This window comes from Phycodurus eques, chromosome 7 (genome assembly GCF_024500275.1).
Source record: "Phycodurus eques isolate BA_2022a chromosome 7, UOR_Pequ_1.1, whole genome shotgun sequence".
NCBI lineage: Eukaryota > Metazoa > Chordata > Actinopteri > Syngnathiformes > Syngnathidae > Phycodurus > Phycodurus eques.
This window is the reverse complement of record NC_084531.1, coordinates 12,853,294-12,871,632: the sequence shown is the minus strand read 5'-3', so window position 1 is coordinate 12,871,632 and position 18,339 is coordinate 12,853,294. Positions and strand designations below refer to the sequence as shown.

At 41.6% G+C, this 18,339-nt stretch overlaps 1 protein-coding gene across 2 annotated transcripts; it reads left to right on the top strand.

Moving 5' to 3' along the window:
• Positions 1 to 3,905: 3,905 nt before the first annotated feature.
• qpctla (glutaminyl-peptide cyclotransferase-like a) lies at positions 3,906 to 17,556 on the top strand. Of its 2 annotated transcripts, none has more exons than XM_061682594.1 (8): positions 3,906 to 3,955; positions 4,085 to 4,387; positions 6,511 to 6,657; positions 7,983 to 8,270; positions 10,081 to 10,242; positions 11,298 to 11,397; positions 11,470 to 11,586; positions 14,854 to 17,556. In XM_061682594.1, exons 2-8 carry the CDS (start codon positions 4,190 to 4,192, stop codon positions 14,997 to 14,999), a joined length of 1,158 nt encoding a protein of 385 aa, XP_061538578.1. In that variant the 5' UTR covers positions 3,906 to 3,955; positions 4,085 to 4,189; the 3' UTR covers positions 15,000 to 17,556. The 2 variants fall into 2 exon arrangements, with proteins under 2 accessions (XP_061538578.1, XP_061538579.1); XM_061682595.1 differs by having other exon boundaries at positions 3,908 to 3,955; positions 4,058 to 4,387.
• The last annotated feature ends 783 nt before the right edge of the window (positions 17,557 to 18,339 follow it).

The following is an 18,339-nucleotide window of genomic DNA, read 5'->3' as shown; positions in this document are numbered from 1 at the left end:
AACAGGTACTCACATCCAGTACCCATGTGTGACTGAGTCCCAACAGAAAAAAAATGAAGTTTATACAGTATGTGTATAATGTAGCCCTATGGGGGACACAAGCCAGTGCAAACTGTAGACCGGTCCCAAGCCCGGATAAATGCAGAGGGTTGCGTCAGGAAGGGCATCTGGCTTAAAATTTTGCAAAACAAATATGAGCCTTCCTCCAAAGAATTCCATACCGGATCGGTCGTGGCCCAGGTTAACAACGTTCGTCACCGGCGCCGTCAACCTGCAGGGCGGCGGTGGAAATTCAGCTACTGTGGGTCGAAGTCGAAGAAGAAGAGGTGGAAAGCGGGTTCTTCGGCAGAAAGAGAAGAAGAAAGCACAGAGCCTAGAACTGAATGTGGGGACTTTGAATGTTGGGACTATGACAGGAAAATCTCGGGAGTTGGTTGACATGATGATTAGGAGAAAGGTTGATATATTGTGTGTCCAGGAGACCAGGTGGAAAGGCACTAAGGCTAGAAGTTTAGGGGCAGGGTTTAAATTATTTTACCATGGTGTAGATGGGAAGAGAAATTGAGTCGGGGTTATTTTAAAAGAAGAGTTGGCTAAGAATGTCTTGGAGGTGAAGAGTATCAGATCGAGTGATGAGGCTAAAACTTGAATTTGAGGGTGATATGTATAATGTGATTAGTGGCGATGCCCCACCGGTAGGATGTGACCTAGAGGTGAAAGAGAAATTCTGGAAGGAGCTAGACGAAGTAGTTCTGAGCATCCCAGACAGAGAGAGAGTCGTGATTGGTGCAGATTGTAATGGACATGTTGGTGAAAGAAATAGGGGTGATGAATAAGTGATGGGTAAGTACGGCATCCAGGAAAGAAACTTGGAGGGACAGATGGTGGTAGACTTTGCAAAAAGGATGCAAATGGCTGTAGTGAACACTTTTTCCCATAACTTTTTCCCGAACATAGGGTGATCTAAAAGAGCGGATGTAGACGCACGCAGGTGGATTACATCTTGTGCAGATGATGTAATCTGAAGGAGGTTACCGACTGTAAGGTAGTGGTAGGGGAGAGTGTGGCTAGACAGCATAGGATGGTGGTGTGTAAGATGACTCTGGTGGTGGGGAGGAAGACTAGGAAGACAAAGGCAGAGGAGAGAACCATGTGGTGGAAGCTGAGAGTAGTGGAGGTTAGACTCAGGACAGAAGTGAGTATTTGCGAGCAACAGTATGGTTTCATGCCTAGAAAGAGTACCACAGATGCATTATTTGCCTTGAGTATGTTGATGGAAAAGTACAGAGAAGGTCAGAAGGATCTACATTGTGTCTTTGTAGATCTAGAGAAAGCCTATGACAGAGTACCCAGAGAGGAACTGTGGTACTGCATGTGGAAGTCTGGAGTGGAAGAGAAGAATGTTAAAATAATACAGGACATGTACGAGGGCAGCAGAACAGTGGTGAGGTGTGCTGTAGGTGTGACAGACGAATTTAAGGTGGGACTGCACAGGGATCAGCCCTGAGCTCCTTCCTATTTGCAGTGATGATGGATAAGATGACAGATGAGGTTAGACTGGAATCCCCGTGAACCATGATGTTTGCAGAAGCAGGTTCCTCCACCAGTTCCAACAAGCAGGTTGGAACTGGTGGAGGAAGGTGTCAGGTGTGTTATGTGACAGAAGAGTCTCAACTAGGATGAAGGGCGAAGTTTATAAAACAGTGGTGAGGCCAGTCATGATCTACGGATTAGAGACACTGAAGAGACAACAGGAAGCAGAGCTGGAGGTGGCGGAAATTAAGATGTTGAGGTTCGCTCTCGGAGTGACCAGGTTGGATAAAATTATAAATGAACTCATCAGAGGGACGGCCAAGGTTCGATGTTTTGGAGACAAAGTTAGAGAGAGCAGACTTCGATGGTTTGGACACGTCCAGAGGAGAAATAGTGAGTATATTGGTAGAAGGATGATGAGGATGGAGCTGCCAGGCAAGAGAGCGAGAGGAAGACCAAAGAGAAGGTTGTTGGATGTCATGAGGGAAGACATCAAAACTGCTGAAAAGATTGTCGGTACCCCCCTACCCACCCTTGAGGACTTGCACGCTGCCAGAACTAAGACAAGAGCGGTCACCAGCTCTTCCAGCTCCTTTCCTCAGGTAGGCGCTACCGATCAATGCAAACTAGAACTAGGAGACATTCCAACAGCTTTTTCCCTCTTGGAAACAACTTCTTAAACAGCTAACCTACAATTCTATTGCAACATGCTGCCAATTATAAATACTCGTGCACTCACTGCAGTAGTCTCGCCACGCTGCACTATTTGCATATTTGTTGTTGACCAATACTGGCGACTCATGCCAAAGTAGCATCTGCCCCACTTGCACACTGACTGAGGAGTATCTGCAACATTTGCACAGTCAACATTGTACCAGATTATCGCGCTACTAGTCACTTTAACCTTGCATACACTCCTTGAAGTCTCGGCGCCCTTTGCACAATGGTCATTGCACCGGACTATTGCTATATTAGTCATTCAAACTGCTCTAAGTGCTAGAGGACTCTGCATCTTTTTGCACAATAGTAAAATAATAATAAAAAATAAAAAAATTGTACCGGCATTACCAGATAACCAGCAACCCTTTATTGCTCAGTGACTGTTTTTATCAATGTCTTTATGTCTCAAAAGTGGTCTGTTGTCGTAGTAGAGCGGCTCCAACTACCGCAGACAAATTCCTTGTGTGTTTTTTTTGGACATACTTGGCAAATAAAGATGATTCTGACTCTGATTCTGATTCTGATGAGGGCAGTTGGTGTTCGAGAGGAGGATGCAGGAGATTGGTTTACATGGAAAAGGATGACGCGCTGTGGCGACGCCTAAAGGGACGAGCCGAAAGGAAAAGAAGAAGATACAGTGTATGTATATATATACAGGGTGATTGAAAAGTAACTCCCTATTTTAAAATACTTATAATTTATTCATATGTTGTAATAATTGTCTCATTTGTGTGTGTGTGTATGTTCCATGATTAAAGGAGTAAGTCTATTGTACCAAACCTTTGGAAGAACTTGAAGCTCAAATACGATTACTTATGTCTTCCATCCATTTCTGAAAAGGGCAACAAATCACCCAAGCTGCAACACTAAGACATTAAATATGCAATGAAGTATAAAACACTAATTATTGCTAAACAATTTATCCATAGAGGCACGGTGGACGACTGGTTAGAGCGTCTGCCTCACAGTTCTGAGGACCGGGGTTCAATCTGGGGTGTGTGGAGTTTGCATGTTCTGCGTGGGTTTTCTTCTGGCACTCCCGGTTTCCTCCCACATCCCAAAAACATGCACTAATTGGAGACTCTAGATTGCCCGTAAGTGTGACTGTGAGTGCGAGTGGTTGTTTGTTTGTATGTGCTTTGCGATTGGCTGGCAACCAGTTCAGGGTGTACCCCGCCTCCTGCCCGATGATAGGTAGGATAGGCTCCAGCACGTCCCGCGACCCTTGTGAGGACAAGCAGCTCAGGAAATGGATGGATGGATGAATTTATCCATAGATGCAGATTAGTAAAATATCACCCACTGTTTTTAGTTTATATAAATGAAGTAAATAATAATAATAATAATGAAAAATTGACATGGGTTAAAACCAAACAAGCCTTGATTGTATATAAAGATATGAATATTTTGCTTTCTGACCTCAGATTTTTATGTTCATGTTACATGTACTGTTCTGTATATGTTTTTCTGTATGTTCAGTTTTTTTTCTTCATGATATTTCCGTGTGGAATTTTGGTGAAATTTTTCATGCCAGATTTTGATGAATAAAGTTGGGTGAGCGGTTAAAAAAAAAAAAAAAAGTTTACGGACCAGCTGGTGGCGGTAGTGCTTCAAAAACGTCGTTTGCTAACCGCCAATAAAAAAAAGAACAACAACACACGACAACAAAAAAGCGGAAGTGAATATATTTCAAACTTCTGAGGTAACCACAGCAAGTTGCATTTTATTCCATTTGTGATGAAATTTTGATACAGAAAGACGATAATGACAACCAGTAATGTGTCACGACCGTAATGTGTTGTAGCTTTCAGAACAACATTTATCGCTACAGGTCCCGCCTCCGCCGTGTGCTACTTCCAAGTTCCCCGCCTTGCGTGCTCCATTACGGACACGTAGTTGTTTGGATCCGTGGACGAGAACGCCCGCAGCCGCTGTCATGTCCAAGTCCTCCCGGCGATACATGCCCCCGCGGCAGGGCAACGACTGTGACCGGCAGTTGCGGCCCCTCGCCCGGCAGCTGCTGCTGCTGTGCCTCGTCGGTGTGCTGGTGGTCGCGCTGGTGCTCGGGTTCTACCTGTCCAACGTCACTGATGTGAACCACCGCATGTCGACTGCGGACCTGACCAAGGATAAGGTAAGACAAAAAGGGGTGGACAATAATAACATCTCATAGTATATTGATGAGGTAAACTTAATTCTCTCAACGTTTGAATGCACACGTCCAATTTTTTAAATATGTCAGTAGTTTTTGCTTGGCTTGCTGTTCTCTACCGAGGAGCTGCACGGCAACATTCACAACAGGTGCTTGTTCCATGAAAGGACTCCTGGTTCAATTAGAATTGGTATTTAAACAGTCCTCTTCAACATGCTGGTCACATTTGATGTCATGAGACCAAGACGCCTACCATTAATCAACAGTACCTTGTCCTAGAAAGTCTTCAAACAGGATGGGTTTTTAGTTTCATTCGCAGGTTGCAACAGAGAGACTGGAAGAGTCACAGAAAGTCATTACAATTTGATTGGATCAAACACCTTTTGTGTATTTTGAAGATCAGCTCACTGTTAGACAACAGCAAGTTATGCAAAACGTACTGAAAGTTTGGACAATTTTTTGCATTCAAATAAAAAAAAAAAAAAAAAAAAACCTGAAAGTCAATTTAAGTTTAAAGGTTAGCCTGCAGTGCATTTTTGGTTCATCCTGAGCCAAAACCAATTTCACTTGGAAAACCAATATACCAAACTTTTTGGAAGTAGGGTACTTACTTTAGTCATCCCGTGAGGGAAATTAAATTGTCTCAGAGTGATATTCACACATATGCGCTCTAGTCTATTGTATTACAGAAATAATATAGAAACGACAAACAAAAGCAGCATTGAGGAGGAGTTTCAGAAATTTAAATCTAATCTAAACCAGAGAAAAAACAGAAGATTACGATGTGGTAAGTAATAAATACAAAAATAATTGTACAGTAGTTATATAGTTCAAAGTGGGAAGTATATTATTGATTGTGAAACACTGTGAACACAATATAAGTTCCAAGATCAGGACAAAACACAGTGAAGCATACAACTGTCTTTTTATGAACACAAGGAAAATGTAGCTAATCTAAGATTCAAGACTTCAGGTCTGTTTCTTCTTTTTGGAGCTTTGTTTTAGTTTGTCTTGAGATTCAAGACTTGTGCGTGTCTGTTGTGTAAAAGTATCCTTTGTGTTCTGAAGCTCGCCTTTCCAAAGGACCTCTCAGCCCAATTCTATGGGACATCGCCTTGAAAGGGTATTTACATTGGCAGTGATATCGTTAGGAGTCATTTATTAAACATTTTCTGAAAAAAAACATTGATTGACTGATTGAATTCTTTATTTGGAACATGTGACAGTGACATCAAATTCAACAAACAAGATTTAATTTACCTCGATTCAGCCTTTGCGAATTACCATGATTTAGTTGACTGAGGATCTAGTCAGACTATTCCGAGTTATTTTTTTTAATTTTTTTTTACACACAACAAATAGGAGAGAGGCGCTGACATTTTAAATGACATCGCCGTGGTGGAGCGAGATGTCTAGCTCATTAGCTCATTGACAAGCGAACACAATAAAGAGTTAACTTTCCCTTAAGTGTCCCTGTTGTGTGAATTTAAGCGCTGCACATGGAGCAAGGCTGTGGAGTATTGGACGGAGCCAACATCTGCAAAAACTACCGTGTCCATTGTATTTATGAAACGATATGTCGATAGAGTAATTATTGTGACAGGCCTACTATTAGGCTAATGATACATTATGATATAATGATGAATTACAGAAGAAGTTTTTTTCTCCTGTCAGGGGTCGCCACAGCGATACATCCAATACTGTATACAGTATATCAAACTGTTGCTATTAATGATAATTATGCCAAAGAGTTCTATTGCACATTGAAAGTTTGAAAGAAATAATCAACATTAAAATAATGAAATGCGCTGTAAATGTGCTAATTGTATAGTCAGACTCTGCAGTCACATTTGAACAATCAGTGCAAATGTAAAGGTATATATGTGGATAGTTATATGAACAGTGTATATTTATGGATGTTAATATGCATCTTGAGTTTACGTTCTGTAATACTCTAAGTATAACAACGTTGCAGTGTCAAGAAGTATTTATTTCTCACACAGTGGAGGGTTGTTATATAAATGAATGAATGGTATTGCAATGCTGTTTTAATTTCAGCTCACATTGTTTTATGGCTTTAACTCACATCTTGGCCTCCTCTCAAGTGGTCCCACAAACCCACGAAGTACTCTCTGGCTCAAATCCACCACCTGGCCTCCCAAGTGGATGTGAATCACCTGTGGGACGCTCACCTGAGGCCCATCCTGATCGAGAGGCTGCCCGGGACGCAAGGCAGCCTGGCTGTACGGGAGGTAAACCTCATGACCGTGTTCCCACCCTATATCGCGTTTCACCCACCACAGTCCTGCTAGAGTGTGGATTTTCTTTGTGTGCAACGTATCTACTGGATTGTTTTTCACGGCTTTTACAGCTTTTTACATTAACGTAAGTGCTAAAAACTTATGTTCATTAAAATGCAGTAAAAAGTAAATATTCACTTTATGTACAATAATGCACATTTAAGCAGTCTTGCTATTTTAAGAACTCTTTATTTCCTGTTCCCTCACAACATAACAACTGACTATGGAACTCCATATCTTAGGACAGTGGCTCTCAAACGTTTCACACCAAATATCACCTAATAAAATACTCTCCAAGTAGCACCATCATGACCAACATTAAAATAAACTACCCTTGTAGGCCCAAGTGTTAATCACAAACGAGGCAGAGGTTTAATTCCTAAAAAGTATATTTCATTTTATTGTAAGCCTCTGTAACATTATGTATAGTATGAACATCAACACTGGGCCTAAATATAGGAAAGTAACAAACAGTACTTGAATAGATGATTTAATTCAAATGGATTGAACTTTAAAATTCACTAAAAACGGTACCTAAATAAATGTTTGAAAACATTTTTAAAGCTTAAATATACATGTGGCGGCACGGTGGGCGACTGGTTAGAGCGTCAGCCTCACAGTTCGGATGAGGTTGCTGGAGCATCTGATTCGGATGCCTCCCGGACGCCTCCCTGGTGAGGTGCTCCGGGCGAGTCACACCGGGAGGAGACCCCGGGAACGACCCAGGACACGCTGGAGAGACTTTGTCTCTCGGCTGGCCTGTGAACGCCTCGGGATCCCCCCGGAAGAGCTGGATGAAGTGGCCGGAGAGAGGGAAATCTGTGGGCGTCCCTGCTAAAGCTACTGCCCCCGCGACCCGACTTCGGATAAGCGGTAGAAAACTGATGGATGGATGGGTTTCTCCCATTGTAAACAATACATTGTGCACCCACTCAGTGCAGTGCTGTTTTTCATTGCATATGGAGCCACGACACTCAAAAAGTGGACCTTGTTGCTCCACTAGGATAACAAGTGGCTTTCCTTTTGCATTCCGTTGATTTTTATTCTGCTCAAATTCCCCGATTTCCGGAGTGGTCTCTGAAGACGAGTGTAGCCTGTATCCCAGTCAGAGCGCTCCGAGCTGGGCTTCCGTTAAATACAACTGAATTTAGGAAATCTTTGTCTACCACGACCGATGCAAAAAACACACTTTGAGAATCACTGCCTTGGCAATTGCTGTATTCCACTGTACTTTTTTACATCGAGCATGTGTAATCCATACTTTTTTTTCCTCCCAGCATATTACCTCAGCATTGTCCTCTCTGTCTGCCGGCTGGGACTTGGACCTGGACACCTTCAGGGCTACAACCCCGAAAGGGCAGGTCACATTCACAAACATCATTGCTACTCTGGACACTTCAGCCCCTCGCAGGCTGCTGCTGACATGCCATTACGACTCCAAGGCGCTGCCTCCAGACAGCCAGGAAAGGGTTTTTCTTGGGGCCAGTGACTCTGCGGTGCCCTGCGCTATGATCCTGGAGTTGGCCACCGCTCTGGATAATCAGCTGAAGTCCTTCAAACGACAAGTGAGTGTAAGCTTGGTCACATGTATTGTGCTGTGGAAAAGTATTGGCTCTCTTCTCAAATTCTTATGTTTTTGCATAGTTTCCCCACTTTAATGTTTAAGATCATCAAACAAATGTAAATGTAAGACAAATATAACCCTAGTGAACTTATAATGCTGTTTTTAAAAGGTGATTTCCTTTAATTTAGAAAAACAAAGTATTAAAAGTTACCTGCCCCTGTGTGAAAACGTAATGCCCCCCTAAACCTAATAATTGGTTGGGCCATCTTCAGCAGCAACGACTGAAATCAGGCATTTTCTATAACCGGTAATGAGTCTTTCACATCTCAATGAAGATATTTGGGCCCACTCTTCCTTGCAGAATTGTTTGAATTAAGTACAAAAAAGGGCTTCTTTAAGGGCATACCATTGCATTTCAATCCGATTCAAATCTGGAATTTGACTAGGCCACTCCAGAACCTGTTTTTTTTTTTTTTTTTTTTTTTTTTTTATATAAATAGCCATTCAGAAGTTGACTTTCTGGTGTGCTTTGGATCATTATCCACTTGTAGAACCAAAGTGCATTTCAGCTTGAGGTCACAAACTGATGGCTGAATATTCTCGTTCAGGATTTTCTGGTAAAGAGCAGAATTCATGGTTCCATCAATCATGGCAAGTTGTCCAGGTCCTGAAGTAGCTAAGCAGCCCAAGACCATCACACTAGCACCACCATGTTTGACTGTTAGTATGGTATTCTTTTTCCGAAATGCTGTGCTACATTTACGCCAGATGTAACGAGATGCACACCTTCAAAAGAGCTCAATGTTCGTCTTGTCAGTCCATAAAATATTCTCCCAAAAGTCTTGAGAATGATTTAGATGATGATGTTTTTTTAAAAAAGTAAGACGAGCCTTTATGTTCTTTTTGGTCAGAAGTGGTTTTCGCATTGGAACTCTGTCATGGATGCCATTTTTGGCCAGTCTCTTCCTTATTGTTGTGTCATGAACACTGACCTTAACTGAGGCAAGGGAGGCCTGCAGTTCTTTAGAAGTTGTCCTGAGTTCCTTTGAGGCCTCCTGGATGAGTCATTGCTGTTCTCTCGGGGGTAATCTTTGTAGGCCGGCTTGTCCTGCGACAACTGTTCCATGTTTTCTCCATATGAGGATGATGGCTGTCCTTATGGTTCGCTGGAATCCTAAAGCTAAAGCTTTAGAAATGGCTTTTGTATCCCTTTCCAGACTGATGGATGTCAATTACTTTATTTCTCGACTGTTCTGGAATTTCTTTGGATCGTGTCATTTTCTTGCAGCTTTTTTAGATTTTTTTTGTCCAGCTTGATTTTGTCGAGACATATTCTGTTTAAGTGATTTCTTGATTGAACAGTTCTGGAGGTAATCAGGCTTGGGTTTGTTCAGTGCAAATTAACCAAAAATTCTGAGTAGCCACAATTAATTAATGATTTAACAAGGGGGGGTAATTACTTTTTCACACAGGGCCAGGTGACTTTGAATAGTTTTTTCCCTTAATAAATGAAATCACCATTTAAAAACAGCATTTTAAGTTCACTTGGGTTCTGTTTGTCTAATATTTACATTTGTTCGATGAACTTAAACATTAAAGTGGGGAAACTATTCAAAAATATAACAATTTGAGAAGTTGGCCAATATTTCTTCACAGCATTGTATGGTCTTAACCCTTTGTAATCACTGCCCATATAGTGTTTTTTGTCTTTATAAATGCAAAAGTCCACTATTGCTGTTATACTTTTGAGTGATCACATGTATTTTAATACAACCATTTTACCATCTTCTTTTTCCTTTTTCTTTTCATAGAAGCTTCCAGTAACTCTGCAGCTTGTCTTTTTCGACGGGGAAGAGTCGTTTGAGAAATGGACAGCCACCGATTCGCTGTACGGGTCTCGTCACCTGGCCGAACGCATGGCTGCTACGCCCCACCCTGCGGACCCCTCGCATAGCACCCTGCTACAAGCTGTGGTGAGGAATAGAGCGCTCGCCCCGCAGTTCATTGTTCATGTCCCCAGCCCGCCGGATAGCAGAATTTTAAAGAGATTGTTCTTGTATAGGTTTTTACAGTATACAGTGGTGCCTTGAGATACAAGTCCCCCGACTAAGGTGTTTTACGAGATCGAACAGTTGTTGTTTTGCTTTGAGTTGTGAGCAAAAATTGGAGATAAGCACGCTGTATTGCGGCAGTGAACTCAACTCACTTCACAACAAGCAGCAGTTTGTCGGATAGTGAATAATTCTTTTAAAAAGAGGCTTCAAGCTGTTTATTTCCACTCCCAGTTGCAGTTTACTGTCAAATTACACGTGAAACGAAGAGAATTACAAATTATGTATTTGAAAAAACCACTGAGCGTTGCCTTAATAAAGTCAGTTTAGCTTAATGCCAGGAAACAATGCAAAACACCATTGAAGAGCTAATGAATAGCATCGATGTCAGTGTTAAAATGTTTTAAGCAATGGATATTTGAACACTAATGGTGCAGCAACACATACAGTATTGAGAGACAGTATACCAATAGTCACAGGTGCATATTCTTTATCCTCTGTGAAACAGTAGTTGTGAAACACTTCTTCGTTTGTGCATGACTGTATTAGACTGCCCCCCCTGGTGGCTGAGTCACATACACCAAAAGGAATCACAATTAATTAATCATGTTGCACAAAGTCTTTACTTGTTTAAATTCTATTTCCTTATGGTGTTACTGTATGTTTGTATAAAGTAAAATAATATAGCGTGCTCATTATTAAAAGCACAAAAAGTTAGTTTTTTTGGGTGATTTTTTTTTTTAATTACATTTACATTACATTTCAACTCATTTCAATGAAAAAAGATGATTTGAGATATGAGTGTTTTGAGTTACTGCTCAATTACCAAATTAAACTCGTGACTTGCTTGTAAATGAAACTTTGACTCGGAGCACAAAGAGAAAAACCGACCAACTCACAGCTGGTGACTCCAAAAACATTTAGGTCGGGGCACTTGTAAGTCAAGGGACCACATTGACGTTCACTTGTCTGTCCAGGATCTCTTCGTGCTGCTAGACCTTCTGGGTCCTCCCAATCCAGTAATAGTGAACCACTTTCACAACACGGCACGCTGGTTCGACCGCCTGATCGCTGCAGGTGCGTGCTCGAGGGGAAGTGGACAACAAATTTGATCCATGGAATCACCCTTAATCGGTCTCTCATTCACAGAGAAGCACCTCCATCATCAGGGTCTACTGACGTCGCACCCCTCAGAGCAGACGTACTTCAGGAAGGACGTGAACTTTGGACTGGTTGAGGACGACCACATACCCTTCCTTCGGAGAGGTAAATGCCTATGATGCATGTATTGTACTGGAACTTCAGCCTTTACAAACTAAATAATCAGTTACAACATGTCCAAAATTATTTGTATTATTTTGGTTGTCGTTTTCCCTGATGTAGAAATGCTCTGCATCGTATTATTACTAAAAAGTATATTTGTTATTGTAAGCCACCGCAACATTATGCACATTTTGAACATTAACACTGTGCTAAATATAGCAAAGAAAAGCAAAGTTTGAAAGCCACCAAAGAGGATAAAAAAGGAAAAGGCAGTCGGTCCTGATGAGATTCCTGTGGAGGTATGGAAACATCTAGGAGAGGCGGCTGTGGAGTTTTTGACCATTTTGTTCAACAGAATTCTAGCAGGTGAGAAGATGCCTGAGGAAATGTGTGCTGGTGCCCATTTTTAAGAACAAGGGTGATGTGCACAGCTGTGGGATCTAGAGAGGAATAATGTTGATGAGCCACACAATGAAGTTACGGGAAAGAGTAGTGGAGGCTAGACTTAGGACAGAAGTGAGTATTTGCGAGCAACAGTATGGCTTCATGCCACAGATGCATTATTTTCCTTTAGGGTGTTAATGGAGTAGTACCGAGGTCAGAAGGAGCTACATTTGGTCTTTTTAGATGTAGAGAAAGCCTATGACAGAGTACCCAGAGAGGAACTGTGGTACTGGATGGGGAGGTCTGGAGTGGCAGAGAAGTATGTTACAATAGTATAGGACATGTATGAGGGCAGCAGGACAGTGGTGAGGTGTCCTGTAGGTGTGGCAGAGGAATTTAAGGTGGAGCTGGGACTGCATCAGGGATCAGCCCTGAGCCCCTTCCTGTTTGCAGGCGGCAGTGTTGCTGTCTCCGTTGATGACTTGACTGCAAGTCATTTTTATGGGAATCCAGCAGTCTATGGCCCGATCCTGAAATCCCCGGTAAACCGACCATGGCTAAACAAAGTGGACAACCGGCAACCCCGTCATTAGTCAGTAAAATATAAAAAAGTCTCCTTCCTCAACTATCAGCAAGATGCAAAAAACAGCTTATTATTATAGTCTTTAAATAATTTTTCATTTTCATGCGGCGGCCCGGCAGGACAACCGTGGCTGGCCTCTCAATCACCTATATTAAAGTCTATGCTCTCAATAGAGACAGCAACACTGCTGCCCAGCGAATGGAGGGACGGGCCTTCGCACATGTGAATATTCTCAACGTGTGTGTGTGTGTGTGTGTGAATATCTTGAAAACCGCGTTACGTTTGTCTAAAAAATAAATGCGCGTGCCCGCTGATACACAAACGCACCTTCATCACTTCACAAGCAGAATTTAATATTTACGAATGATGAAGTCATGATACATGGGCTCACACAACATTAGAAAACACGTGTAAATCGCAAATATATTTGTGGATTTGAAAAACGTGTGTAAATCACGGCTGTATTTGTGGATCTGAAAAACACCGTAAATCATGGATATATTTGTGCCTTTGAAAAACATGTAAAAATGCCAGATATTTTTGTGTAAATAATTTTGAGACATAAAGAAACGGGTCCAAGCAGGTTGGAACAGGTGGAGGAAGGTGTCAGGTGTGTTATATGACACAAAAGTCTCTCCTAAAATGAAAGGCAAAGTTTATAAGACGGTGGTGAGGCCAGGCATGATGGAGAGATTAGAGACAGTGGCAGCAGAGAGACAACAGGAAGCAGAGCGAGAGGTGGTGGAAATGAAGATGTTTAGGTTCTCTCTTGGAGTGACCAGGTTGGATAGGATTAGAAATGAGCTCATCAGAGGGACGGACGGCCAAGGTTTTAATGTTTTGGAGACATAGTCGGAGAGAGCAGCAGACTTCAATGGTTTGGACATGTCCGTAGAAGAGAGAGTGAGTTTATTGGTAGAAGGATGATGACGATGTAGCTGCCAGGCAAGAGAGCTAGAGGAAGACCAAAGAGAAGGTTGATTCGATGTAGTGGGGATGCAGGAGATAGCCTTACATGGAAAAGGATGACTCTCTGTGGTGACCCCGAATCGGACAAGCTGAAAGGAAAAGAAGAAAAATCTCTATCAAATTGAGTCGAAACTAATTGACTAATTACCTCCAGAAAGCACAAATCATTTTTTTATGGCACTTGATGGCTGGTGTGCTAGATGTTTAGCAGGATTACAGTATATATCTAACCAATTTATAGTAAAGTTATTAAATGTTGGTGCCGATCAAGGAATTTATTTAACTTTTTGTCATTACCGTCTTCGAGCATTATGGCCAGATTGGGTAGCGACCTGTTAATTCTGGCAGATGGAATTATAGTGAGAAAATGTTGCCTGTATCTGCTTCATAATGAGCATTTGGAGTTTTCAGGCCTTGACGGAGATCTGCGCTCTACTGGTTATCGTCATTGGATGGGCTGGGTGGGAAAATGTACCTCATGTTATGCCCAGTGTAAATTTGTAGTCAAGTCAGTATATTTTAAAGAAGACATGCATTTTCCCCCCAACAAATAACAGTTCAGAGACCTCAGCATATTGGTAGAAAGCAAGCAACCATAAAGATATAAACATTATTTTCATTCATAGAGGCAGGACTTTATACATGCGCATGGATACATCACCAAATACTAATACCCCTAACTGCCACCATGTCAATAACTTCACTGAACAGTCAAGTAGTATCTGTCGCTAATCAGAAGCTAACGCTAATCCATGCATACAACAAAACTCATTGCAGCTCTGCTTAGCTTGTGGCTTTGACATGACAACAGGATTGTCGCACCCATGGCGGATGTGGGTGTTTCTGCCTGATAGAGCCGCTGCATAATGTTTCCCCACCAGAAGGAGCAGCACAATATCCATTTGAATTGAAGCAAAAAAATCTGGCGAAAACTGTAATACTATTAATATGAACTCATTCTTAAGTCTTCCATTCTATTTAGTTGTTATGACTATGTGGTTTCATAAAGTAAAATATTATTGTGTTCTATTTTCCCAGTTCCTTTTTAAGATTTTTGTTTTGTTTTGGGAGGCTCGAACAAATTAAAGCCATTTACATTCATTCCGAAAGGGAAAGAGGATTTTTGATGTTTTGAGCTACGAGCATGGTCACAGAATAAAAGAAACTTGTAAGCCAAGAGACCACTGTATTTATATACAAGCAGTTAAAAAGTCAGATGTCGGTGTAACAATACTGTATTGCAACAGACAACACAATACGCTTGGTGCCACTTTTACTGTCGACCTGATGTGCCACATAAATCTGCCAAACCAAAGCTTGTCCGTCACCCCCAGGCGTGCCCGTGCTCCATGTCATCGCTACGCCCTTCCCAAATGTCTGGCACACGTTGGACGACTCTGAGGAGAACATGCACCGCCCCACCGTGGAGAATCTGACCAAGATCATGGCCGTGTTCCTGGCCGAGTACCTTGGCTTCTGAAGTTCTTTTTGGTGATGGTCTTCAAATGACCACAAGATGCAATTTATTTGCACCTCACTGGAGAGATGTGGCTTGAGTGAAGTAATCCTTAATAAACCAGCAAGGACTGGAATGAGAAAACTGCGCTATCAACTGTACAGCAGGTGAACGTTACCAAAGATCGTTACCACACTGCTGTGTCCTATGTCAAGTATCTCTTCGAGTACCTAAAGGTTATTACAGCTGAATAACGATTGTGAACTGCTTTAGCCTTTACACTTCATCCTATGAATTTGAGATGCACTAAAGACAATTTTTTTTTGTTGAATTATTTGTGTATACATCAATGTCAAAACACTGAAATGTATTAGGGGGAAAAATATTGAGCATTTTACTTGCGAGAAACTATGAAAATGGTACACTATTTTTTTGACTTGTTGACCTGTTAAATTATGAATTGACTGTGGCTCATCACTTTTTGGGGAAAGCTGAGTTCATTTTGACTTTCCACACCCAAGCTGGTTTCCTCCAGACAATGGAATCAGAATCAAAAGATTCCGATTTCAACTTAACACACCCATTGGTTACCTCCAGACCTGTTCAATGGAGAAATTACTTTACAATGGAGAGTAGAACCTGTCTGACAAAATGAAGTTGGACAAAATTCCACGATCCTAAGATATTCAAGAAAAGTTGAGAAATAAAATAACTGACTAATAAATAATCTACTAGTCTAAAACGGGTTGGAAAGCCATTTCTCAAGCGTTAGGACTCTAGCAAACCACGGAGAAACAAATGGAGAAAACATGGAGCAGTGGTGAACCTTCCGAGGAGTGGCCGGCCTACAGAAATCACCCCAAGAGCACAGTGATGACGAAGGTCCAGAAGGTCACAAAGGAACTCAGGACAACAACTAAAGAACTGCAGGTCTCCCTTGTCTCAGTTCAGGTCAATGTTAATGACTCAAATATAAGGCAGAGACTGGGCAAAAATGGCATCCGTGGAAGAATTCCAAGGTGGAAACCACTGCTGACCAAAAAGAACATAAAAGCTTGTCTGTCTTTTGCAAAAACATGTGACTGATTCCCAAGGCTTTTAGGAGAGTATTCTATGGACTGACAAGACGAAAGTATAACTTTTTGGAAAGTGTGTGTTTCGTTACATTTGGTGTAAATGTAAAACATTTATATGCATTTCAGAAAAAGAACATCATATACCAACGGTCAAACATGGTGGTGGTAGTGTGACGGTCTGGGACTGCTTTTCTCCATCAGGACCTGGACATCTTGTTGTGATTGATGAAACCATTAAGAGAAAATTCTGAAGGAGAATGTTCGGTCATCAGAGCACTGTGTAATGTTCAAGATCATCAAACAAATGGACTGCCGAAATGAAAGTTGAGCTTTTTGGAAGGTGTGTGTCTCGTTACAGCTGACGTAAATGTAGCACAACATTTCAGAAAAAGACCATACCAACTGTCAAACATGATGGTGGTAGTGTGATGGTCTTGGGCTGCTTAGTTCCTTCAGGAGCTGCACAACTTGCCATGATTAATGGAAGCATGAATTCTGCTTTTTACCAGCAAATCCTGAAGGAAAATGTTCAGCCATCAGTTTGTGACCTCAAGCGGAAGCGCACTTGGGTTCTGCAGCAGAATAACGATCCAAAACACACCAGCAAGTCGACTTCTGAATGGCTTAAAAAAATAAAAAAAAGAATGAAGGTTTTGGAGTGTCCTTGTCAAATTCCAGACTTGAATGCAATTGAAATGCTGAGTCATGACCTTAAAAAGGCTGTTTCTGCTGGAAAACCTCCAGTGTTGCTGAATTAAGACAATTCTGCAAGGAAAAGTAGGCCAAAATATCTCCACAGAGATGTGAAAGACTCAATGCCAGTTATAGAAAATGCTTGATTTCAGTTGTTGCTGCTGAGTGTGAGCCAACCAGTTATTAGGTTTAGGGGGCCATTACTTTTTCATAGTCTCCCCCCCCCCCCCCCTTAATAAATAAACTGCTGTGTCAGTTTGAGAAACATAACGGCCGTCCCATTGCTCCAACACGTAACTCAATTTACACTTTCCATGGCAAGTTTTTCGAAACAGGATCTCTTCTTGACAGTTCATGCAGCGCAAGGGCTGCGACCACTACCACTCGTGAAAGTTAAACTTCTAGAGCAGGCATTCGCACAAAGCCAGAGATGGTCTATTAGGACGCTGCACTGGACTGAATGAACTCCAGTCAGGGACAGAAAAACTAATATGCTTCCAAAAACTGCAAAGCCAAATCTGTCAAATGCTGAAGGCCTCACGTCAGTCCAAATAATAACTGAAAAGAAGTGTTTAGTCACATTTGGGAGAGCCTGTCTTATACGGTATGTTTCGTAACGGATGTGTGTTTGAGCCATCGTTGAACGTCCACAAAGTGATGTTTGGGAATAAACTTCATCTTCATCTGCAGGGCAAATTCACTGGAGTGTTTCATTGTGAACCCTCATCCATCCAAATAAAAAAGGAAGGCAAGGATGCCAGAGTTAACGGTAGCGGTTTCCCAAAGTGGGTGAACAGCTGGCAAAACCTGTTACTGAGGGAGATGCATATCTACCTGTTTCTCTGGGACAATTGCACACACATTTAAAAGAAGGACATTTTTTCATTTTTTTTGAGCAAATGTATTAGAACGTGACTGACGGGTACATTGTCCTAATCGATCTATCGATCGATCGACACACCCGTGGGTGACCCATAGACAGTTGTAGACAAACGTAGGGATCGTAGACACAAGTGGGCAACTTAATTGCAGCACAGTGGTCGGGAATTTGTACTAACAGATGTCGAATGGCTAAATCGGGGAAGAGTATCACACTGCAGATCATATTCATGTACTTTATTACATCATTGTGTAAATATAAAAAATAGAATAAGAATGCATTTAATACAAAAATACGAAAACATGACACAAGTGATCCCTTTTTAAACACTATCAAATAGTCAATACATTATCTTTGGTGAATGCTGGAGTTCTTTGTGTGTGTGTGTGTGTGTGTGTGTCAGGTAGGAAAGTGAAAATCAGATGACAAACAAACAATTGTGCATTAGCCCACACAGGCTGTTGTGTTGACGTGATTTGGGTTAGAAATGGCTCGTCCACTAGACAAACATATTTGACCTTCAAATTCATATTTCCCTTTATCTCTCTGTTCTTTAAATGCTCTGTTAACAAATTTTTTTTTTGTTGGGTTTTTTTTGTCCGTGCATTGCTGCCATTTTGTTTTACCATTTGATCCAATGAGTGAGCACTTAAAATGATTGCCATTCATTTGAACAACTGATGGAAATGAATATCATTTTCTCAGAAATAAGCCT

Excerpts from the sequence above, each read along its gene's own strand:
- qpctla (XM_061682594.1), top strand. The coding sequence starts at position 4,190 with ATGTCCAAGTCCTCCCGGCGATACATGCCCCCGCGGCAGGGCAACGAC. Across the intron at positions 4,388-6,510 it reads CGGACCTGACCAAGGATAAG|TGGTCCCACAAACCCACGAA; the intron begins GTAAGACAAAAA and ends CCTCCTCTCAAG. Across the intron at positions 6,658-7,982 it reads GCAGCCTGGCTGTACGGGAG|CATATTACCTCAGCATTGTC; the intron begins GTAAACCTCATG and ends TTTTCCTCCCAG.